General features: G+C 36.8%; 1 protein-coding gene across 15 annotated transcripts in view; it reads left to right on the plus strand.

Moving 5' to 3' along the window:
* The window catches only part of LRRC4C (leucine rich repeat containing 4C), a 484651-nt gene extending 468394 nt beyond the window's left edge, over positions 1 to 16257 (plus strand). For 14 of the 15 annotated variants that reach the window (XM_071427596.1, XM_071427599.1, XM_071427590.1 and 11 more), the window contains one exon: positions 13608 to 16257. In XM_071427596.1, coding sequence (XP_071283697.1) covers positions 13650 to 15566 — 1917 coding nt within the window. In that variant the 5' untranslated portion in view covers positions 13608 to 13649 and the 3' untranslated portion in view covers positions 15567 to 16257. Of the gene's footprint in view, positions 1 to 11895; positions 11916 to 13607 lie in introns of those variants that run through there. The other variant, XM_071427601.1, reaches the window with a different exon arrangement.
* Positions 16258 to 19775: the final 3518 nt, after the last annotated feature.

Below are 19775 nucleotides of genomic sequence, written 5' to 3' on the forward strand. Positions count from 1 at the left end.
TTACTTGGTAATAGCTGCCATTAGGCATTCTTGCACAAGTGGATACATCTAGAAATAGGCAAAGAACTGCATTTGCCTTTAGGCAGATAGCAACATCCACTCTATAGTTAATTGCATAATCTTCCGGTCTAAAAAGTGCACTATGTGATGCAGGTCTGCAAGTCATCACAGTGTTGGGGATATACATGCTGTGTGTCATTGATATTTAATGCCAATTAGCACTTATATTCATCGTTGCTTTTAGTAGCTCACAAGTACATGGAACTGGTGTGAAATACTCTGGTGGGAGAGTGTCTGATCATGCCAAAAGTCTTTGGATACTTCACAGGAGGAAGTATCATGCATTATCCATATTTATTATAAGTGCTTACATGGGTGCCTGCTAATGACACCTTGGAAATATTTCATGTCCTTGTCCTCATGCATCTTTCTGGAGTAGGAAGAACAATACACAAGGATCCAGAAAATAATTTTGAGCCAAGGAGAACTAGATACATTAACACTTTTGTCTTTCAACTGTATTTTTGATGTGCTCTGGCTAGAGCAACAGTTAGAATTCAAAAATTCAGAAAGTTCTTTCTTGATAGAAGACAAACAAGTAGCTTTTTAAAAAGAGTGTTGAGGTATCTTTAGGTGTATTAGGTATAGCTATGCATGTAAAAAATGCATGAGTTTGAATGAAAACTTTACTGGCTATGTTGTGTTTTATTATTATCTTTAACCATTGACCAGATCATCTGTTGCCTATAGTAACTCTGTATTTTTCAATGAACAGAATGAAAAAAATAACCTAAATTCAGTACTTGGGTCTTTATCAGTTATATTCTCCTTTGCTGGAAGCTTATTTGTTACCATAAGGTATGACAGCTGCTTTAAATCAGCTGCATTAATATATTGACATTTTAAAATATTGTACTACTGTTTTTTTTTGTAGCTGCCTTTTATGTATAGGAACTCTTTTTTAGCTGTCTCAGTTACTATTTTTTCCTTTTATGTTCTCTGATAGTTTTAATTAAATGAAAATTATATTTTCATATCCTTGAAAACTATCCTAAAAGAATGTCATCAAAGCCCTAGTGCTTACATCAGCAATAATCTGCAGTTGGCACTATATAGCAAATTCTTATTGATATATGGCATGGAGTTCTGACTCCACTGAAACCAAATGCAAAACTCCCTTTGGTTTCTGTGGGAGTAAATTTTTACCTATGATTGTCTCTCATAGAACTAGTTAAAAATGCAAGTGTGTGGTGAGCTCATGCACATAGAATACTGTATCAGTTTTTAAGAGTCTGAACAGCTGAACAAGCAGGCAGCACTGATGATACTGGGCATTAGACCCTTTTGGTAACGTGAAGCAGATACACAGCACTGTAGTGAAAATTATCATCTGCTAAAGTATTGTAAGCTAGCTTTCCTGGATCTGATATGACTTTCACATTAATGTAATAGTATTTTGAATTTGGCCAGTGATTTTGACAAGCAGGCTATAAGGAGCCTGTGTAAAGAAGATATTCCATTAAATAAAGGTGTATGCATCAAATTTAAAACCATGTCTATATGAAAGGTAATCTATTATTTTTCTCTATAAGACTTCCTGTAGTATGAAGTTCCAGAGAGATAACATCTATTCTATCTTTATAATTTATGATTCTTGGATTTATAGGTTGTCTGGACAAATACAGAATAACTCATATATGTTGCCACATTTTCTCACAAATTCCTCTAAAGCCTTGGATTTTCACCAAGCTTCATTCAAAGATCTCTTAGGCAGATATATATTACCAATTCTTGAATCAGATGACATTCTGAAAAGATATGCACTGTCTTGAATACATCAAGAAAACACATTGGGATGGATGATACAGGATTTTGCTAGTATCATATTTCAGCACATATTGAAACACAATATTAAATTACTCCAGGATTAATTTAACATTTGAATAAAATTAAAACTGGTTAAAAAAAAAATATTTTGCCCTGTTAAAGTGGTTGACACAGTTAAAAAATGGACCTAGTTCTGTCTCATTATTTTTGTTTCCAGTGCCTGACTGAGCTAGCTTGCTAAAGGATGTTTATTCCCTGTTAAGGTAAAATCCAAATGTCATCTTATATGTGCATGTGTGACCCTATGACTATGCTTTATACAAAGATATTTGGGGGTTAATGAACTAATTATTGGAATCTAGAAATTAAAACTTTAGTAATTAGTCACTTTAGAGTGAAACTGGTTTTGAAACATTATTTTTCAACAGTACTGTAAACAACATGAGTCTTTTACCAGGTCAGAAACATGTGTTTGTTAGAGAAAAATTGACATTTGAAAGAATATGGCGAATGAAAATGAAATTTGTAGAGCTTATATCAGTCTGACCTCATGGCAGAGAAGGGCATGGAGTAGATTGCCTTGAGGGCCATTGCACAGCATGTATAGGACAAGCAGGGGATCAGGGCCAGCCAGGGTGGGTTTCAGAAAAGCAGGTCTTGCTTCACTAACCTGATCTCCATCTGTGACAAGGTGACCCACCTAGTGGATCCGGGAAGGGCTGCAGATGTTATCTTCTTGGAATTTAGTAAAGCCTTTGTCTTCTGCAGCATTTTCCTAGAGAAAATAACTTCCCATGGTGTAGACAGGTAAACAATTCATTGGGTAAAACTTTGGCTGGATAGCTGGCCACGGAGAGTGGTGCTGAATGGAGCTAAACCCACTTGGTCTTCCCTTTCCTCCTTCAGCTACTGAAGTCAGTTCTCTGAAGGTGAACTGTTGTTCTTTTTCAAGGGCTTTAAATTTCCTTAGTTGGATAGATCCAAATGATAATGAATGTCACATTTTGCCAGTTATACAATCTTATGGAAGGAATTTTCTTTCAGCTTTTATCATTGTAGTAATTTTATCATTATCATTGTTGGAAGGATTGGACTATGTCTCAAGTGAACCAGACTGATGTCTGTGCTTTGCTGTTTGGGTAGAAGAGTCCCATGAGTTTCAAGTAAGAGTAGCATTATAAATTGCAGTTTCAAACTCCTGAAGTATTTCTTCAGATTTGCCATTTATAGTGGCAACAATTTGCAGCAAATACTTGATCATACATGTATTGCATCTGGCCAGGGTGGAGTGTGAAGCTCATGTTTGCAAAGTATCTTATATACACATCCTAAATTTTGGTAAATAATTTAATCCATTATTGCCTCAGTTTCTTCAGCTGTAAAAAAGAATAATATTACCTGTCTTTTTCCCAGAGGCCTTGTGAAGGTGTGTTTACGTTTGACATCTAATACAGCAGTCCAGGGAATGCTGAATTGACGCCAAAAACTCCCATTGTGTGTAAAGGGCCCTGGGGTCACTATATTCAAGCAATTTCCAATAACACAACTCTCAGGTCAAAGTTTGTTGTTCAGATCCAGGAAAATACTTGTAAGTAGTTGTTATAGTCCCCCTGAGTCACCACATAGTTTCACTCTTAATTTTATTTCACTAGCTGCCTCCTAAATTGAATTGAAACATTCTCCCACTTGTGATATTTAAAGGTGTACAAATGCTGTGCACAAGAGAACCTGTGACCTGCTCATTGCCCAGCAGTGATAGAGCTGGTAATAATGTGCTTGCTATTCTGGCTGTACTGCACTTTGGTAACACCTAGGGTTTAATTGAAATACACCCTGACACTGGTTTTGTTCATGAAGCATAGAATGGACATAATTACTATGAATCTACTGAGGGATATTATGGCAAAATGTCGTATTACTAATTTTGGCTCCTCACTCTCTTTGGGGGAAAAAAAAATCACAGATTTCAGTAAAAAACAATGTGCTGCAGTTTCATAGAAGTCCTAAAACAAGTAATTTTCCAAAAAATTAACTTCTTATATTTCTCTGTACCTATTTTTTCTTTCAAACACTATCACAGTAGGATAATTGCATTGCCCCTAACAGTTTCATATTCCTTCATAATTAAATAAACAGCTTGTAAATTGCAGACCACAAAGTGCCTGTGTTCCACTCTTACCTTAAGGGGTTTCCATAGTTACAAGGACAAGAAGTTTAACCATCATTTGCCAGACTCAAGGCTATTTGCAGCCTTAACTTTTTAACTCATGTCTCTTTTTCTCTTTGTTGCTTTGTTTATTAACAGAATGAGGGAGTAATTTGGACTCAGTTAGCCACTACAAATGCAATGATGCAAAATGGACTCTGGTGCTTTAGTGTGTTGTTAGCTGGGTACTTTTTTCCCAGAAGGAATTTTGAAATAATACATATTAACAATACAGCCTATCGTTATCAAGGTTATGAAATATCTACCAAGCACTTCTTCAACTCAGCATCAAATAATTTAGCAGTTTAAAAAGGAAAACAGGAAAACACTCTTCTTGACACGTCATCATGGCATAGAAGTATTTAGGCAGATACCTATTTTAAATCATACTGAAAAAAAAATTGATGCAGATTTTCCATGGCTGCTTTAATATAATTTCCTTTCATCCCTCAGTCTCCTCTGTTTTACATAATACAAAGTTCATTTGGAAAAACTGCAGTTATTATTGTACAAGCTCGATCTTTTCATGCCACTGAAACGGACAATTCTCTGATTTACTAATATCAAAGTAATCTTCAAATTTTTTTAAGTTACTTTGGCTTTTACCAGGGTATCTCTGTTGCCAAATTGTAGAGAGGTATAGAAAACTGCTACTGCATTACATGTTCATCAAACTAAAATAATTTTGTCTTCTTGTGTATGTTATCTGCTGAGGTCCAGAGCTCAGCAAGGCTCAGAGGATGATGTGTATGGGTGACAAGATTATTCAGCATTAGCACATTCAGTAGACAAGTGCAAATATTGTAATTTACTAAATAATGTTTTGGACTTTAAAAACTAGATTCAAATTCTCTTGGGTTAGGATGAAACTTTCTTAAGTGCAGGTATATACTCTAATTTTTTTTTTATTTGTTTGTTTGTTTGTCTTCATTATACTGGCTACATTCATATATACATTCTTAGGTTGTTCTGACCTGACATTTCCCACATCTCTTTTTATCATTTGTGAGTAGTGAGAAAATTTTGAAAGTAATCAGATCTAATACCTTGGATTCCATGAGCCTTAAACATTTTCACCTTTTCATTTTTGAAAAGACACAAACTCTAATATTACATAAAGTAACAGATTTTTTACCTACCAGTTTGAAATGTTCTAGTACATTTTTTAAAAGGATGTTAATTTACAATTTAATGTTTCCATGTATAAAAATTGATATTATTATACTGGAGCAAAACTAGTTTGTTTGAAATAAAGTATCACTGTAATATGTCTAAATAGATGTTCAATCGCTCCTAAAACCAGAAAATACTATGGTACTTCAAAAAATTGCCCCAGTATGACAGGACTAAAACCTGTGCTGTTTTGGACCAGTGCTTTTGAACAGCATATAGTTTTTATTAAGGGTTGTTTTTGTGCTAATTTTTTTGTGGTTCTCAGATGCCTTCCGAACATGGATCTGTGATTTTAGTTTGATAATGAATAAAAAAAGAATTTAAAAACATAGTTTTAGAAATTGTGCAGTTTAATTATTGCTCACTGAGATACTTCTGTCATAAGATAGGCAAGTCTTGAAGGTCTTGTTGGACTTTCTCTTATATCATGGTTGGCACATGAGGTGCCATGACAGACTTCTGTAATTAAGAGAATTTTATTATCAGGCTATTGTAAAATTTCTACTGTTCAGTTGTCCATTTTCCCCTACATAAATATCTGTCCAGAAAGAGATACAAGATGAAACAAACAACAAAATGACAGAGAAAATGTATTTAATGAACTGAATTAGTGAAGCAAAATGGAACTTCAGTAACCCAGGGGGATCAGTGATGAGGTAGAAAACCTTTTTACCTTTATGTAATTGGTTTGAATCAAGCCCAAGTCAATACAGAACAAAAGTTCCTAATGTCTATACGGGGTCTCAAGAAAATGAATCCAAATTAACTTTGAAAAGGGACTAGCTAAACTACATTACATCCTTTTATGGACACTCTTAATTGAAGTTACAGTGGCCTTGATTCAATTTAGCTTAAATTAAATTCTAAATAAGAATGTCCACACTAAGATTTAATGCAATAGAATTAACCCACTTAAAAGTTAATTCCAATTAAAATTCTAGAATGTTTCTGGGTGCACTAAAACCAAGCTGTATTGTGGTGGCTTTTATTGAAAGAATTTTAGCTCATTGCGAATAGTTCATAGATTGCTCCTATTAATACAACTGTGAACAGTTTGAACAGAGAAGTTAGGATTGCTCTGTCCTCATCACCCTTGGAGTGACTCCCTGGAGTGGCATCCAGGGAGAGGACAACAAAGAAGTAGTATAATTCCTCTTAAGATATCTAAGTTTGTCCTAAGGAAATATTCATTACATATTATCTGATGTTTTCTATCATTTTACTGTGAAATTAGTTTTACTGAGGATACAAACTGCAAATGATGCTTAAAATTATATTTATAAATAAAGAGAAATAGAAAACTGATTGAGATTCAAAATATCTTAATTTCTAGCTAAAATGCAAATATTTTTGCTTGGACCAATGTGGACTCAAATTCTCATTTTTAAAAGGTTTATTTCATATTCTTTTCTTTTACCTGATGTTAAAGAGAAAATTTTAAACCTTACGAAGAAATGAGAGAGGAAACATGAAATCATGCTGGGAAATGAGGTGGGTGAAATAAAGCTGGTTTCTGTATAACAAAATGAAAGACAAGAAGAAAAAGGCAGACTGGGTCAAACTCACCCTTGATTGAACTCCACTGAAATCAGTGGTGATTCAGGAGGATTGAATGTGTCCAATCACATTTAGGTCTTTCAGATCAGTGTCTTAGTGATTCAGTTGAGTCTTAAAAGGCTTGCAGGAGAACTAGGAAGTGTCTGTGGTACAGCAATATCCTCTCTGCCTCCGACACTTGAATGCTTCAAGGGGCCACAGAACTATGTCCCAGAGCAAAACAGTGAAACATGCAAAGAGAAGAATAATTTGCATTGTGAGTGTTTTGATTGTCTGGTCTCATGAGTAATCAGTTTGCATTTCAGGGCTGTCTATCTAGCCTGCTTTGGCCTCCACTGTATTTAACTAAAAATAAAATAAAAAACAAATAGATAAAAACTGCTGGGGTTTGAAACCTCACAGGATTTTAGACATTATTTCAATGGCTCCCTTAACTGCTGTTGAGACTTTTAAAGTCCTATAGCAGTGAAAAGGGAAAACTGATTTTGAACAATGTAGATAAAGTTACCCAGTTCTATAGTCATAGACATGGGGTTTCATTGTAGATCAATCTATTAGAAAAAAGCCAAACACCTCTGACCAGAGTCAATCCATGAAGAAATAAAAAATAAGATTAGGAAAAGGAAACCATTTTAAAATGGTAAAGCTACTGTAAACCATTTAATTGATTTTTCATGATGCATTATAGTTGTCTGTTGAGAGCATAGCATGTGTTCCTTTGTTAATGACAAAAGCATCCCATGGAAAAAGAGAATGGTGTCATTGTACTGTGTAGGGGCATGAAACAGCATGCAAACTGCTTGCACTGCTCTTGAACAGAGAGCTCAAGTCCTTGAGGGTTCAGCCAGGTGGAAAGGTATTTCCAGAGAGGAAAGGGGGGAGGTGAGGTGGGCAGGAGATTATGGTGAGTGAATCCCTGGCAGTGTAGTTCCATTGGCCCAACCCTGCACAGCCATATGGGGACACACATGTGAGGCTGCTGGAGCATTTGCAGAGCAGATGTTGGTAGAGCATTTCTGACCCCGGTGGAACTCCCTGCCCACAGCTCAGTCTCTATTCTGGGATGAAGGCTGACCCTCGTGTGTTTCAGTACTTTGTGGAGCTAAAGCATATTGTGTGCGTGCCTACCCTGAAATTCCCTTGGCTGCTTCTGCTGCCATTGCTGCCAAAAGGGGATCAGTCTCAGGCCCTTGGAGCATTCAGAGTTCCTGAAAAGAGAGTCAAAAGAGTTACTTCTGCATAAGGTCGTCCTGGGATTTGGACCTATTTTTACTGCTGTACTCCAAGCTCTGTTCCATACAGAAACTATTTTCAATTCTCTGGTGCTGATGCTACCGGAAGAGACTTCCCAGCATAATTAGCTGCTTGACGCACCTAGCTCCTCTTCACATGCTTGGAAATCTGCTGTTTAATTTGCAACTGTAGAGTGGCTTGTTCTCTGAAAAAATGCAGATATCATTGCAAAGAGTTTTTCTCTCAGAAAACCTCTTTAAAAGGGTGTAAGGTACAGCAGACATAACTGTGCTATATAGAGTGAAGCAAAGATGATTTTCTGAATGCGTCCACATATTTGTCAACTTGAAAAAAATTGAAAAAAGTGATTTGAATGCTTCTCATCCTGAAATTTTCTGGGACATGGCTGAGGGAAAGCTTTTGTGATTTAACAGTTCTTCAGCTGAGACTTAACTGTGATGAATTTGTGATGATGTAATTTTACTGTGATAGTTTAAACACCTGATTCTTGATAAATTCTGTCTGTATTTTCAGTGCAGCACATATCACATCTCAATTTTTTTCATGGCAGGGGTACAGCATGAACCAAAGTGTGCTACATCATACTGTATCTTAAACCATATATTGGGATAAAGTCATGGCCTTTGCACTGCACAGCTCTGCTGCTGAGACAGTTTTTCATAGACCCACAGACAAGACAGAAAGCAAAGCATGAGTTGCCAACAGCAACTAAACTGCCAGCTAAGGATCACTGGAGCTTGGGGTCACTGGAGCTTGGGGAAATATCTTTGCCACCTGCCATACCTCATTAGGCAGATCTTTGCAAATGGCATGGAAGTTCTCTTTTGTTATCAAAGATCCCCATTACAGGAAAATCCTTCAGCAATCAGAGGGAGCACAGTCACCTTCTCCTGGTAGCATAGCAAAAGGAGAACAAAGCACATCAGACCCAAGACTTCATTACAAAAAAAAAAAAAGAGGTAATATTACAAGGCCCATAAAGAAGGCACCTCTGCAGACACATTTGGCAAAGTTACATTTCAATAGGGTAACCACGGCATCCTCCAAGCTGTCCCTGAGGAAAGTTGCACTGTGCTTAGCTGCAGAGGTAGATTAGCTCTGTCATTCCTTGCTTCATCTTCTGTACTGGATCTTAAGAGGGCAGAGCTTTTAGCTCAGAGGAAAATGTGTAGTACATTGAGAGTAACAGAGAGTTACTCTCTATAACTTTTCAGATAAGCTATAGAGAGGAGAATATGCACATCAAATGTCAATTTCAAAAAAGAGATTTTTTTATTTCCGTGGAAATAGAAAACAAAATGAACGACTCTCCATATATGTCTGGGAATGTCTCTATGGCCATAAAGAGAACATACATTATTGTGCTAAAAAACCAGATGACTGTGGTAATTAGAGCAGTGCCACAGACAGACTAAAGGCCATGTTTGGAAACACATTTGATAATTGTACTGTGTGTAGGGAACCAACTGTGCAGTAAGGAAATTCTTAACATTTTAAACTAAATTTTTAGTCTATACAGCAGAGGGCACTAGTGATATTGAATTGACTGTAGAGTTGCTATTTTGATACTAGAAAAATGAAAAAAAATAATACTTAGAAGACAAAGAGGTGTCAACAAGGACTAAAGAAGCTGGTTGATGGTCTGTGTTCCATGTGCGGGCTTGTAAAGCTAAACCTGCAGTGTTTCTAGCATAAATAGGAATTGAATAGCAAATTACTCTAGTACAGAGCTCCAGATGGATCTTTATGTAAAGCCCATTAAAATATTTCCATAACATCCTTCAAGGCTTTAAATTAATTTTCCACTGTTATTTTATGCTGGCTAATTTTTTTCCAGGGTGTTTCCAAGATATTTATGATTTAAAATTGCCCTAATATGAAATACCTGCATCAAGAGTTCCTAATTATTTAAGCTCTGAGCCCTGAATAACAGCCAATACAAAAGAAGGGATCTTTTTACTACATTCTTCCAGCCACCAGGAATCTTAATGCCATATTTCAGCCTCATGCAAACCTCAGTAGATGGAAGTGAGGATTAGCAAGGTATTGCCTAGTATATTTTCTGCTGGTCATGGTCACTTTTTTGGATCATCATCTCCCCTGTATTTTAGCAGCACCAAGTCCACTTAGTGTAGTCTTGTCCTAAAAACAGGAGCCATTTTGCTTCCTGTACTAACAAAGAACAGGGCAAAAAGACAAGTAATATAAATAAGTCCAAAGTTAAATCAAATGGTGGCTGCAAAAGCTAAGATTTGCTCTCACTGCCTCCTGGAAAATGTTGCAGAGGGATGGCAATATAGATATTCTGTACTTATATATTAAGCAAGATACGGCTTAGACACAGAAAGATCAAACATACCAATACATGTGAAAACATATCTAGAACTTTGTACTCACATATCACAAAATGTCACAAATCCTGTCTTCAGAATTATAGACTCAGAGAAGCTATCAATTAGTCAGTAACCAAACTTGTATTTGAAGTATGCACAGATTTGAATTTTACGGAAACCTGTCGGTGTCAGATTTCCCTGGAGGTCTTTGATAGATGGTTGTACTGAGGCATATGTTTGATTGAGACATCCCTAGCACAGGACTAGGGAGAACAGTAAATGTAAAAGCCACAGGCGATTTTGGCTCAAGAAAAAAGCTGTTCCTTGTGAATGATTCATTGTTTCAGTCAATAACCAAAAATAGGAAGGATATAGGGAATTTGTCATAAGAAGATAAAAGCATTTCTTTCAAAAATCTTTTTGCAACTGAGAACATGTCAACACTTTGGTTTGGGTTAGACAACATTTACTGATCAGTCTCATAACAGGGTAATTTATTTGTTGTAATAATGTACTCAAGTAAAATTTTTTTTTTTTTTGCCCATGGAGCATATGTGTAGTGATGAAAAGGGAAGATTTTCTGGATGAAGAACTAGGTAAAGGAAATGTTGGGAGATACCCTCAGGTTCAAGTAATTGGAACAGGAGAAAAGTGCCTTGGAGTACTTGCAGCACGGCTTGGGATCATCAGCTTCAGGGAGGCTAGAAAAGAGCAGCTGAAGGGACTTGGTTCATTCAGAGCCTGATGTTGAAGGTGCTTGCTCTCTCCCGTGGCCTTTCTTATTTCTCTGTACTTTTTTGTTCTACGAATGTTGTAGTTTTCCTGGTCCCTCAGGGAATCCAGGATACAGGACTGAGACCAGACAATGACAAAAAGATAGAGAAACTATATGACATCCTACAAAGCTGGTCTTTAGTAGTGAATTGGTCTAAGATTCCTGTGCCTCTGCAAGCCCAATGTGCTGCCTGTGCCTCACCAGCCTTGTACACAAGGATAACTGGCAGTTCTGAAGGCAGACATAGCAGTGTTCCCATGCCAGTTTCAGTAAAGACAAAAATATTGCACCAGTGCAATGGTAAAATAATTAGTTTGTTGTGTTTCTGTATCTGTTTTATTACTTGTTAATGGAATTCATTATTCACTCCAAGTCCTTAGGATATAAGTTTTAGAAGAATTTTGAAAATGAGAAAGGAAAAACAAATTAATGCACAAAAAAAAAATAATTTGAAAGGGTGATAAAAATGCTAATACAATCACTTAACTATCACAGATGATGGTTAATTACTATTCAGCAAAATTCATGGATCACAGGTCTTAACTAAGAACCCTAAAATTGATATAAGGCTCTAATAGAATTCTTTTGACCGCAACGGCAGGTGTTTCTTCATAACTGTGTAAGAAAGATGGGAACTATGGCCTTTTCACCTGCTTTTTGAGTACAGTTTTACTGCAGATGGACTTTTGCAAGCAAACTTGAATTTTAGTGGTTGGAGTGTTTTTCCATACATCCTGTTCAGCACCTCTGAAGAGATAAGTGACCTTGTGAGCCTGCAGTGAAAAGGAAGGTGTGTAGAGCAGCGACCCCTCATCCAGTCTAGTACATTATCCTGAAGCTGATGTTCAGGAGTGCAGGTGTTGGCAGAGGGAAGGGATGGAGGGGTGGGAGCAGTAACATCTAACACTACAGCCGCAGGGTTCTCCAGAGTCATGGGACAGAAGTGTAAGCTGCAGAGACAGAAGTGACTTGCTCAAGGTTGCAAAACACATTAGTTTCATGAATCTTTCATAACAAGAATGATGTTTTATAAATAGCACATCTAGAGAGATCAAACATGCAGATATAGCCCAGAATTTCTAGTTCTCTTCACAGTTTTTTAACCATTCTATTGGCTTTTTCTGCAGTAAATTATTAAAAATGAGATGAGAACACTTGCTAGCTCTGAACCCTTATAACAGGTTTTTTTAAAAATGCAGAAATGAATTCTCAAAAACACATTGTCTGAATATGCAATTAGAAAAAAAAAGTGTTTCATTAAGTGAATTGCTGTGAGATGAAAGTTAATATATTTTTCCTGGTTTGGTGATTTTTTTTGATGGGGTTTTTTTCAGCTTTTTTTTTTTTTTTAAAGAAAGGTCTCTATTTTTTACGAAAAATGAATCAGTTTGGAGTCTGGAGTGGAAAACTGTTGCCTTATGGTATTTTGTTTTAATGAATATATATGTACTATCCATCTGGGTGCTCTGGGTTATAAATATGCTTTAAGCTTGCTGTAATTTCTAAGACTTCACTTTTGGCTGATTTATAAGAAATTTCATTAATCCCGGCAACAGAGGAATCTTGAACTGAGCAGCAGATTGGAAATGAACCGAAGGCTGGGGACTATAAAAACTGCCACACATGTATCAGTACTGAAGTTCTTAAAATGGTAATGACCATTTGTAGTGTGAAGGTCTTTTTTCCCTTTGCAGTAAGAAGTTTTTGGGAATTTTTTCAAGGTGCCAATGAAACTGCCAACCCTGCAGCTACAGGGATATTTTTCAGCATTTAAATAAATGGCTATTCTCATTTCTGTGCTCAGTACATATTTGCTAATGAGTGTTTCTCTGCTGCTCGTGCCAAACAAAAGAATTGAAGAGGCCATATCATTAAATTGGATGATGCTCAGTATGCTTCTTTATTTTAATTTTTAATTTTTTTTAATTCTTATAGGCAAGATCTTGCCCTGTCATCTGCATGACACTCAGTTTTAGAGATTTACTTCTAGCTAAACTCTGATTCAGGAATCATGTTTGTATAGACAGAGATTTTTACCCAATCCAGAAACTTGCTTTTCATATTGTCTGTTCTCTTTCAACGTGTAAAAAAGGTTAACACCTTGAATACTCTGATAATTCCTATCTTAGTAGATTCCTACGTTGCTAACTTTTGCCTTTGGAGATGCTTGTCCTTTCTTTCAACTCTCCCCTGAGTTACATTTCTTTTAGGTATTCATTGTGATTGAACTTCTTATCTGCCATCCACCTGTATACAGTGTACATTGGAATGTGCAGGAGAACTAATGTATGGCTATTGCCAGTTGCAGCTGACATACATATCTGTACAGAAAAGTAATATTAGAAATTCTATACCTGCTCTCACTATCGAATTTCAAGAAATTGGTAGAGTTGACTGAAAGGACTTGAAAAGCCTTTGTTGAGAGAACACAATTATTTGAGATTAATTTATGTTATCCTTCTCATTTCTTCCTTTCTTTCAGACGATTCAAACTCCAGAAGGACCAACACCAAATAAATTATGAATGTTGAACAAGATGACCTTACATCCACAGCAGATAATGATAGGTCCTAGGTTTAACAGGGCCCTATTTGACCCCCTGCTTGTGGTGCTGTTGGCTCTTCAGCTTCTTGTGGTGGCTGGTCTAGTGAGGGCCCAAACTTGCCCTTCTGTCTGCTCCTGCAGCAACCAGTTCAGTAAAGTGATTTGTGTACGGAAAAATCTTAGAGACGTGCCAGACGGCATCTCCACCAACACCAGGCTACTCAATCTCCATGAGAACCAGATTCAAATCATTAAAGTTAATAGCTTCAAGCATCTGAGGCACCTAGAAATCCTGCAGCTCAGCAGGAATCACATCAGAACAATTGAAATAGGGGCTTTCAATGGTCTGGCCAATCTCAACACTTTGGAACTCTTTGACAATCGTCTGACCACTATCCCAAATGGGGCTTTTGTATACCTATCAAAACTGAAGGAACTGTGGTTGAGAAACAACCCCATTGAGAGCATCCCTTCTTATGCTTTTAACAGAATCCCTTCTCTCCGGAGGTTGGATTTGGGGGAATTGAAAAGGCTTTCGTACATCTCAGAAGGTGCCTTTGAAGGTCTGTCCAACTTGAGGTATTTGAACCTTGCCATGTGCAATCTTCGAGAGATTCCTAACCTTACTCCGCTTGTAAAACTGGATGAGTTAGATCTTTCTGGGAATCATCTGACTGCCATCCGGCCAGGTTCTTTCCAAGGGTTGATGCATCTTCAGAAATTGTGGATGATACAGTCCCAGATTCAAGTGATAGAAAGAAATGCTTTTGATAACCTTCAGTCGCTTGTAGAGATCAACCTGGCACACAACAATCTAACACTACTGCCTCATGACCTGTTCACACCGCTCCGCCTAGAAAGGATCCACTTGCATCACAATCCTTGGAACTGCAACTGTGATATCCTTTGGCTCAGCTGGTGGATTAAAGACAAGGCACCCTCCAACACTGCATGCTGTGCCCGTTGCCACACGCCCCCCAGTTTAAAAGGAAGATACATTGGTGAGCTGGACCTGAATTACTTCACATGTTATGCTCCAGTCATAGTGGAGCCACCAGCAGACCTCAACGTCACAGAAGGCATGGCTGCAGAGATGAAATGCCGGGCATCGACCTCCCTGACCTCCGTATCTTGGATTACTCCAAATGGATCTGTAATGACACATGGGGCATACAGAGTTCGGATTGCTGTGCTCAGTGATGGCACATTAAATTTTACCAAGGTAACTGTGCAAGACACGGGTTTGTACACATGCATGGTGAGTAACTCTGTCGGGAATACCACGGCTTCTGCCACGCTGAATGTGACTGCCCTGGATAACCCTGGTTACACGTACTTTTCAACCGTCACAGTAGAGACTGTGGAACCTTCTCAGGATGAGGCACAGACCACAGAGCAGGTTGGGCCCACACCAGTTACCAACTGGGAAACCATTAACATGACAACCTCACTCACTCCACAGAGCACAAGATCAACAGAAAAAACGTTCACCATTCCTGTGACGGACGCAAACAACGGGATCCCAGGAATAGATGAGGTTATGAAGACTACCAAAATCATAATTGGTTGTTTTGTGGCTATCACTCTCATGGCTGCTGTGATGCTGGTAATTTTCTACAAAATGAGGAAACAGCATCACCGGCAGAGCCATCATGCTCCAACACGGACTGTAGAGATCATTAATGTGGATGATGAGCTTACAGGTGACACACCCATAGAGAGTCATTTGCCCATGCCAGCAATAGAGCATGAGCACTTAAATCACTATAACTCTTATAAATCTCCTTTCAACCACACAACAACAGTTAACACAATAAATTCAATACACAGTTCAGTGCATGAACCGTTATTGATCCGAATGAACTCGAAAGACAATGTTCAAGAGACTCAAATCTAAAACATTTATGACATTAAGGGGTGGGGTGGGGGGACAACAAAAGATGGTTTATAAAACAAATGACACAAATGACTGGGCTAAATCTACTGTTTCAAAAGTGTCTTTACAAAGAAAAAGAAATTTATTTATTAAAAATTCTATTGTGATCTAAAGCAGACAAAATTATGTGTATTCCTCAGAACCTGTTTTTGCTGCAGTTATTTACCCTCCTCGTTCCCGTTTTCCTGCCCAACCTACCCTGACTCCCATTTGCCATATTTTTCATAGGAGATCTTGATTCCCTAAAAGAACTGATCTAGGAAATTTTGTAAGAATTCTGTTACACTTTGGGAATTTTTATGGTGAATTCTAGTGGTGAGATTCGGTCTATTTTGTCACTTTCTCTTTTTTCTTTTGTTTTCTCATGCCCTTTTTGAAATTATTCAACAGAGAATGGAGTAATAACAGTAACTTTGCAAGTGAGAAAAACAAGTAAACCTTTTTTTCTCCATGTAATGATTTGCTCTGTACTTACCGAAAGCACCATTCTGTGAAAAAAAAAATGGAAAAAAAAGTAAAAAAAATCAAACCAAAAATTAATTTACTTGTGAAAGCCTATAAAACCCATGATCTTTTAAGCAATTCTAGAACCAGAATTTGTAGTTCAAACACTAAACTAAGATTATAAATAAAATGTTGGTTTTTTTCTGTACTTGGATATAGCTCATTCTTAGTGTGGCTTTAAACATCAGAAGTTTGTTAAAATTCTTATGATAATCTGCTCTGATGGTCCAAAACACAATCACTTTAAAGAGAATAATTAAATCATTTTGGATCATTACTGAAGGATATCACAGTTTTCATTTTAGTTTGTGAAAACAACATACTGGCAAACAAGGGTGTTTGATTTCTAATGCAAGATTGAGATCATTCCTTCTAATGGTGTGTGCAATTATCTCTATTATATCACAAGATACTTTTCACAATGTGAAAACACTTTTCACAGTGTGCCAGAAAAAGTTTTGCAAGGAACTTCAGTTGCCTCTGAATTTATTAGACAAAACTAAAAACTTTTTTCTGTTTTTTTATTATTTATAACTGACAATAAGAAAATTCGTCTTTATATCAAAGCTAGTGGTTTCCAGTTCAGTTGTTCTGGGACTTCTAGGTACAAATATGAAAAAAGCTTAGCCATAAAAATACCTGTAATAAGAACTGTATCCCAATGTGCAAAATCAAATCAACATGCTCTTCATGGAGTAAATCACAGGAAAAAATCTGAGGATTTTGGTTTAAAGAATAGAAAGAACAAAGTCAGATAAATCAGAGGATATTTTAAGTTACTGTAATTTGCGCGACAATTAGACTCCCTGTAGAGCACCCAGTTTCCATTAATTTAAACTCAGACTCATGTACCAATGGGAAATGCACACCCTCTGCCTTTCTGTTTATATACATTCTCTGGATTTAGCTTATTGGTATAGGACTGGTGTATACTGTGCTTGCTGAAAGCTAAAAGGAAGGCTTTCCATAAGAAAACCCACTTCAGGACATTGTGTTCTTCCAAGCAGAAGTTCTGCCAAGTTAAACTTGATGCATTGGCAGCTGAACAGAAGCATTTTAAGATTATTCAAATTAGGACAAAAAAAAGAATCTTGTATATGATTTCTGAATGCCTTTTCACCTGTTTTCTTTCTTAACCACCCTTACTGAGGGTTTCTGGGGCCTTGTGCCAGGCAAATAAAATTCTTAGCAAAATCTGTTTGGATCTTTCTAGTATGGAATAGCATGCAGGATGAAGACCCCACTGAAAAATATACTTCTATTCTGCAAGTTTAAGATGGAATTCTGATAGGTTGAGGAGGTAAACATCTGTTGGATGCACAGTTCTCAAGGTTGCAAGTGAATGTTGTAGTACAAAGGCCTGATTTAAAGAGGACACAGTGGAGATACGTGACAATGAATCACACCCTGCAAGGAGTCTGATAAGTATAATACCGAATGAAACCCAAAGTTCTATAACAATCTCTAAGAAACATTTGGCAAGGCATTATCCTTTGATGTGCTACACGAAAAATAATATCAACTCAAAGGGAATTTTAATAGAGGGCAAACATGGACCTGAATGTAAAATATTGCAGCTGGGTTTCTTAGGTTTCCCTGTTTCTTCAAAGTGCAATTGAATATTTCATTGGTGATTTCTTTTAAGCATTGTGATAGATTCTGTACAAAATTACTACAGTTGCACATTCCTATGTATTCTTTGCCCACCTGGCTAGGAAGAGTCTGTTCATGGCCAATGCTAATCTGAAAATTGAAAAAAAATTCAATTCAGGAAACCTAAATCTGGATAATTTAAATCTGTAATTACTGCATTTATGTTAACAAATTATGGCTACGCTAACCAATATTTGTGAAAGCAGTTATGGTCAACATGGTTTTATAAGCACGTAGCATTTTACTAACCCCTAAAATAGGTTAGAAGGAGGCCTATAAGAAAACAGATATAGTTACTGTAAGGTACAACACTGGGTCAGTGACAATATTTGATCCTTTTTGCAGTAATACAAAATACTGTCAATGACTGTTTTAAACAATATATTCATTCTTACTGAGTGTTAATCTAGTTTTATTGGCTAATCAAAAAAACAGATATTTCTGCTTGCTCATAATAATCATAAAGGAACATCATTGGGCTGTGTTTGTTTGGGTAAGTATATATCTGTTACATGTCAGTGATATTAGGTGTGATTTTCCCATCATGTTCCCTATCCTTCTTGGAACCACAGATATTATTTCTGATTCCTTCCTACTTCTACAAAACACTCAGTACTTTTGCAGGTGAATTAAATACCACAGTTAGCAAAGATCACAGTTTAAATTATGAACTGAGCTCTGTAATAAAGTAAATCGAATGCCATGCTCTCTAGTTTTGATGCTCAAATCACATGCCAATGCCTCCTGTTACTGCTCCAGAGACAACAATGTTAAGAAGCCTCTATCTCCTGTATGACAGAGCATAACTGACAGAAATTCTAATGAAATTTCTCTTGCAGGTGACCACATTGTGTGTGATGTAAAGCGATTGTGCAAAAAAATTTGTGTTCTTGATTATGATCTATCACTTCCTGGTGGGCTCATGAGAAATGATGAATTGTTCAGTTCGTTTGATGGAGTTTGAAGATGTTTATCTGCTGTCCTGTGCAAACAGAAATTGCAAAGCATTTTCTTTCTAGAATATTCATCAAGTCTTGCGAATCTTGCCATATGAAGAAATAACAGGCGTAAAAGCAAACCAAGTCTGTTCCATTCAATTCATCATAGAAGATGGACATTTTATTTTCCTTCCAAAAGGGCTGAATGTATGAAAAGTAATAGATTGATTGTATTTTTTGCTAAAATATTCTAACACATTAAAATTATATTTAATTGTTTCAAGATTCCCTGTCCCCACTGGCACAGGTTAATGACAGAATTAGAGAACAGACAAGTAAATTAATATTGTACTTTATTATACCAGCTTTTTAGTCTTTTGAAAATGTTTCATAACAGCTGTTACAAGCTTTTATATGTCAGGTAGACCATTAATATAGTCTTTTCAACAAGGGGCATGGAAAATCTCTTCAACTTTTTCACCCCTATCTAAAGGTTATATTCCATTTTTACATGACCTAAATACATTATTTTTGAAATTCTCACTGTTTTTCTTTAAGTCCAGAAGGTGAAGGTCTAAGAAATATTAGGAGCTACCTTGCAATTTCATACCAAAAGAAGTAAATGAAGAAGTAATTTATCCTTATCTTCTAGAGGTAATAAATGCAGTTAGGCTTTAGTTCCTGGGTTTCTGTTTTTCTTAGTAGAACAATTTAATTTATCTTTTTCTCATTTGTGCACGTGTTGCCAAGAAAAATCTCATTTCTAAAATTTAATCTGCAGTTAGTCCAAAGGTAGTGGTGGACATTTTATTACAGAGGTGATATTATACATTAGTATTATAAAAAACTAACACATGGAGCCACCACCAGCGGTTCATCAGCAAAAGACGAGCTTGGGTAAATTCTGTGAAACCTACCAGGTAAATGTGCAATTCCTGTTAGCCCTGCAACCTCTCTTATGGGTTGCTGGTGCCTTGTGAGAACACTGTGGTTGTATCTAGTTTGTGGATGGAAGAGCACAGCAGGGCAGAAGAGATTTGGGTTGGGAATAACTTCATTGACTGCTCCCCACTTA

The sequence above is a fragment of the Agelaius tricolor genome, unplaced genomic scaffold (genome assembly GCF_023055355.1).
Source record: "Agelaius tricolor isolate 1412-34295 unplaced genomic scaffold, bAgeTri1.0.p SCAF_5, whole genome shotgun sequence".
Lineage (NCBI taxonomy): Eukaryota > Metazoa > Chordata > Aves > Passeriformes > Icteridae > Agelaius > Agelaius tricolor.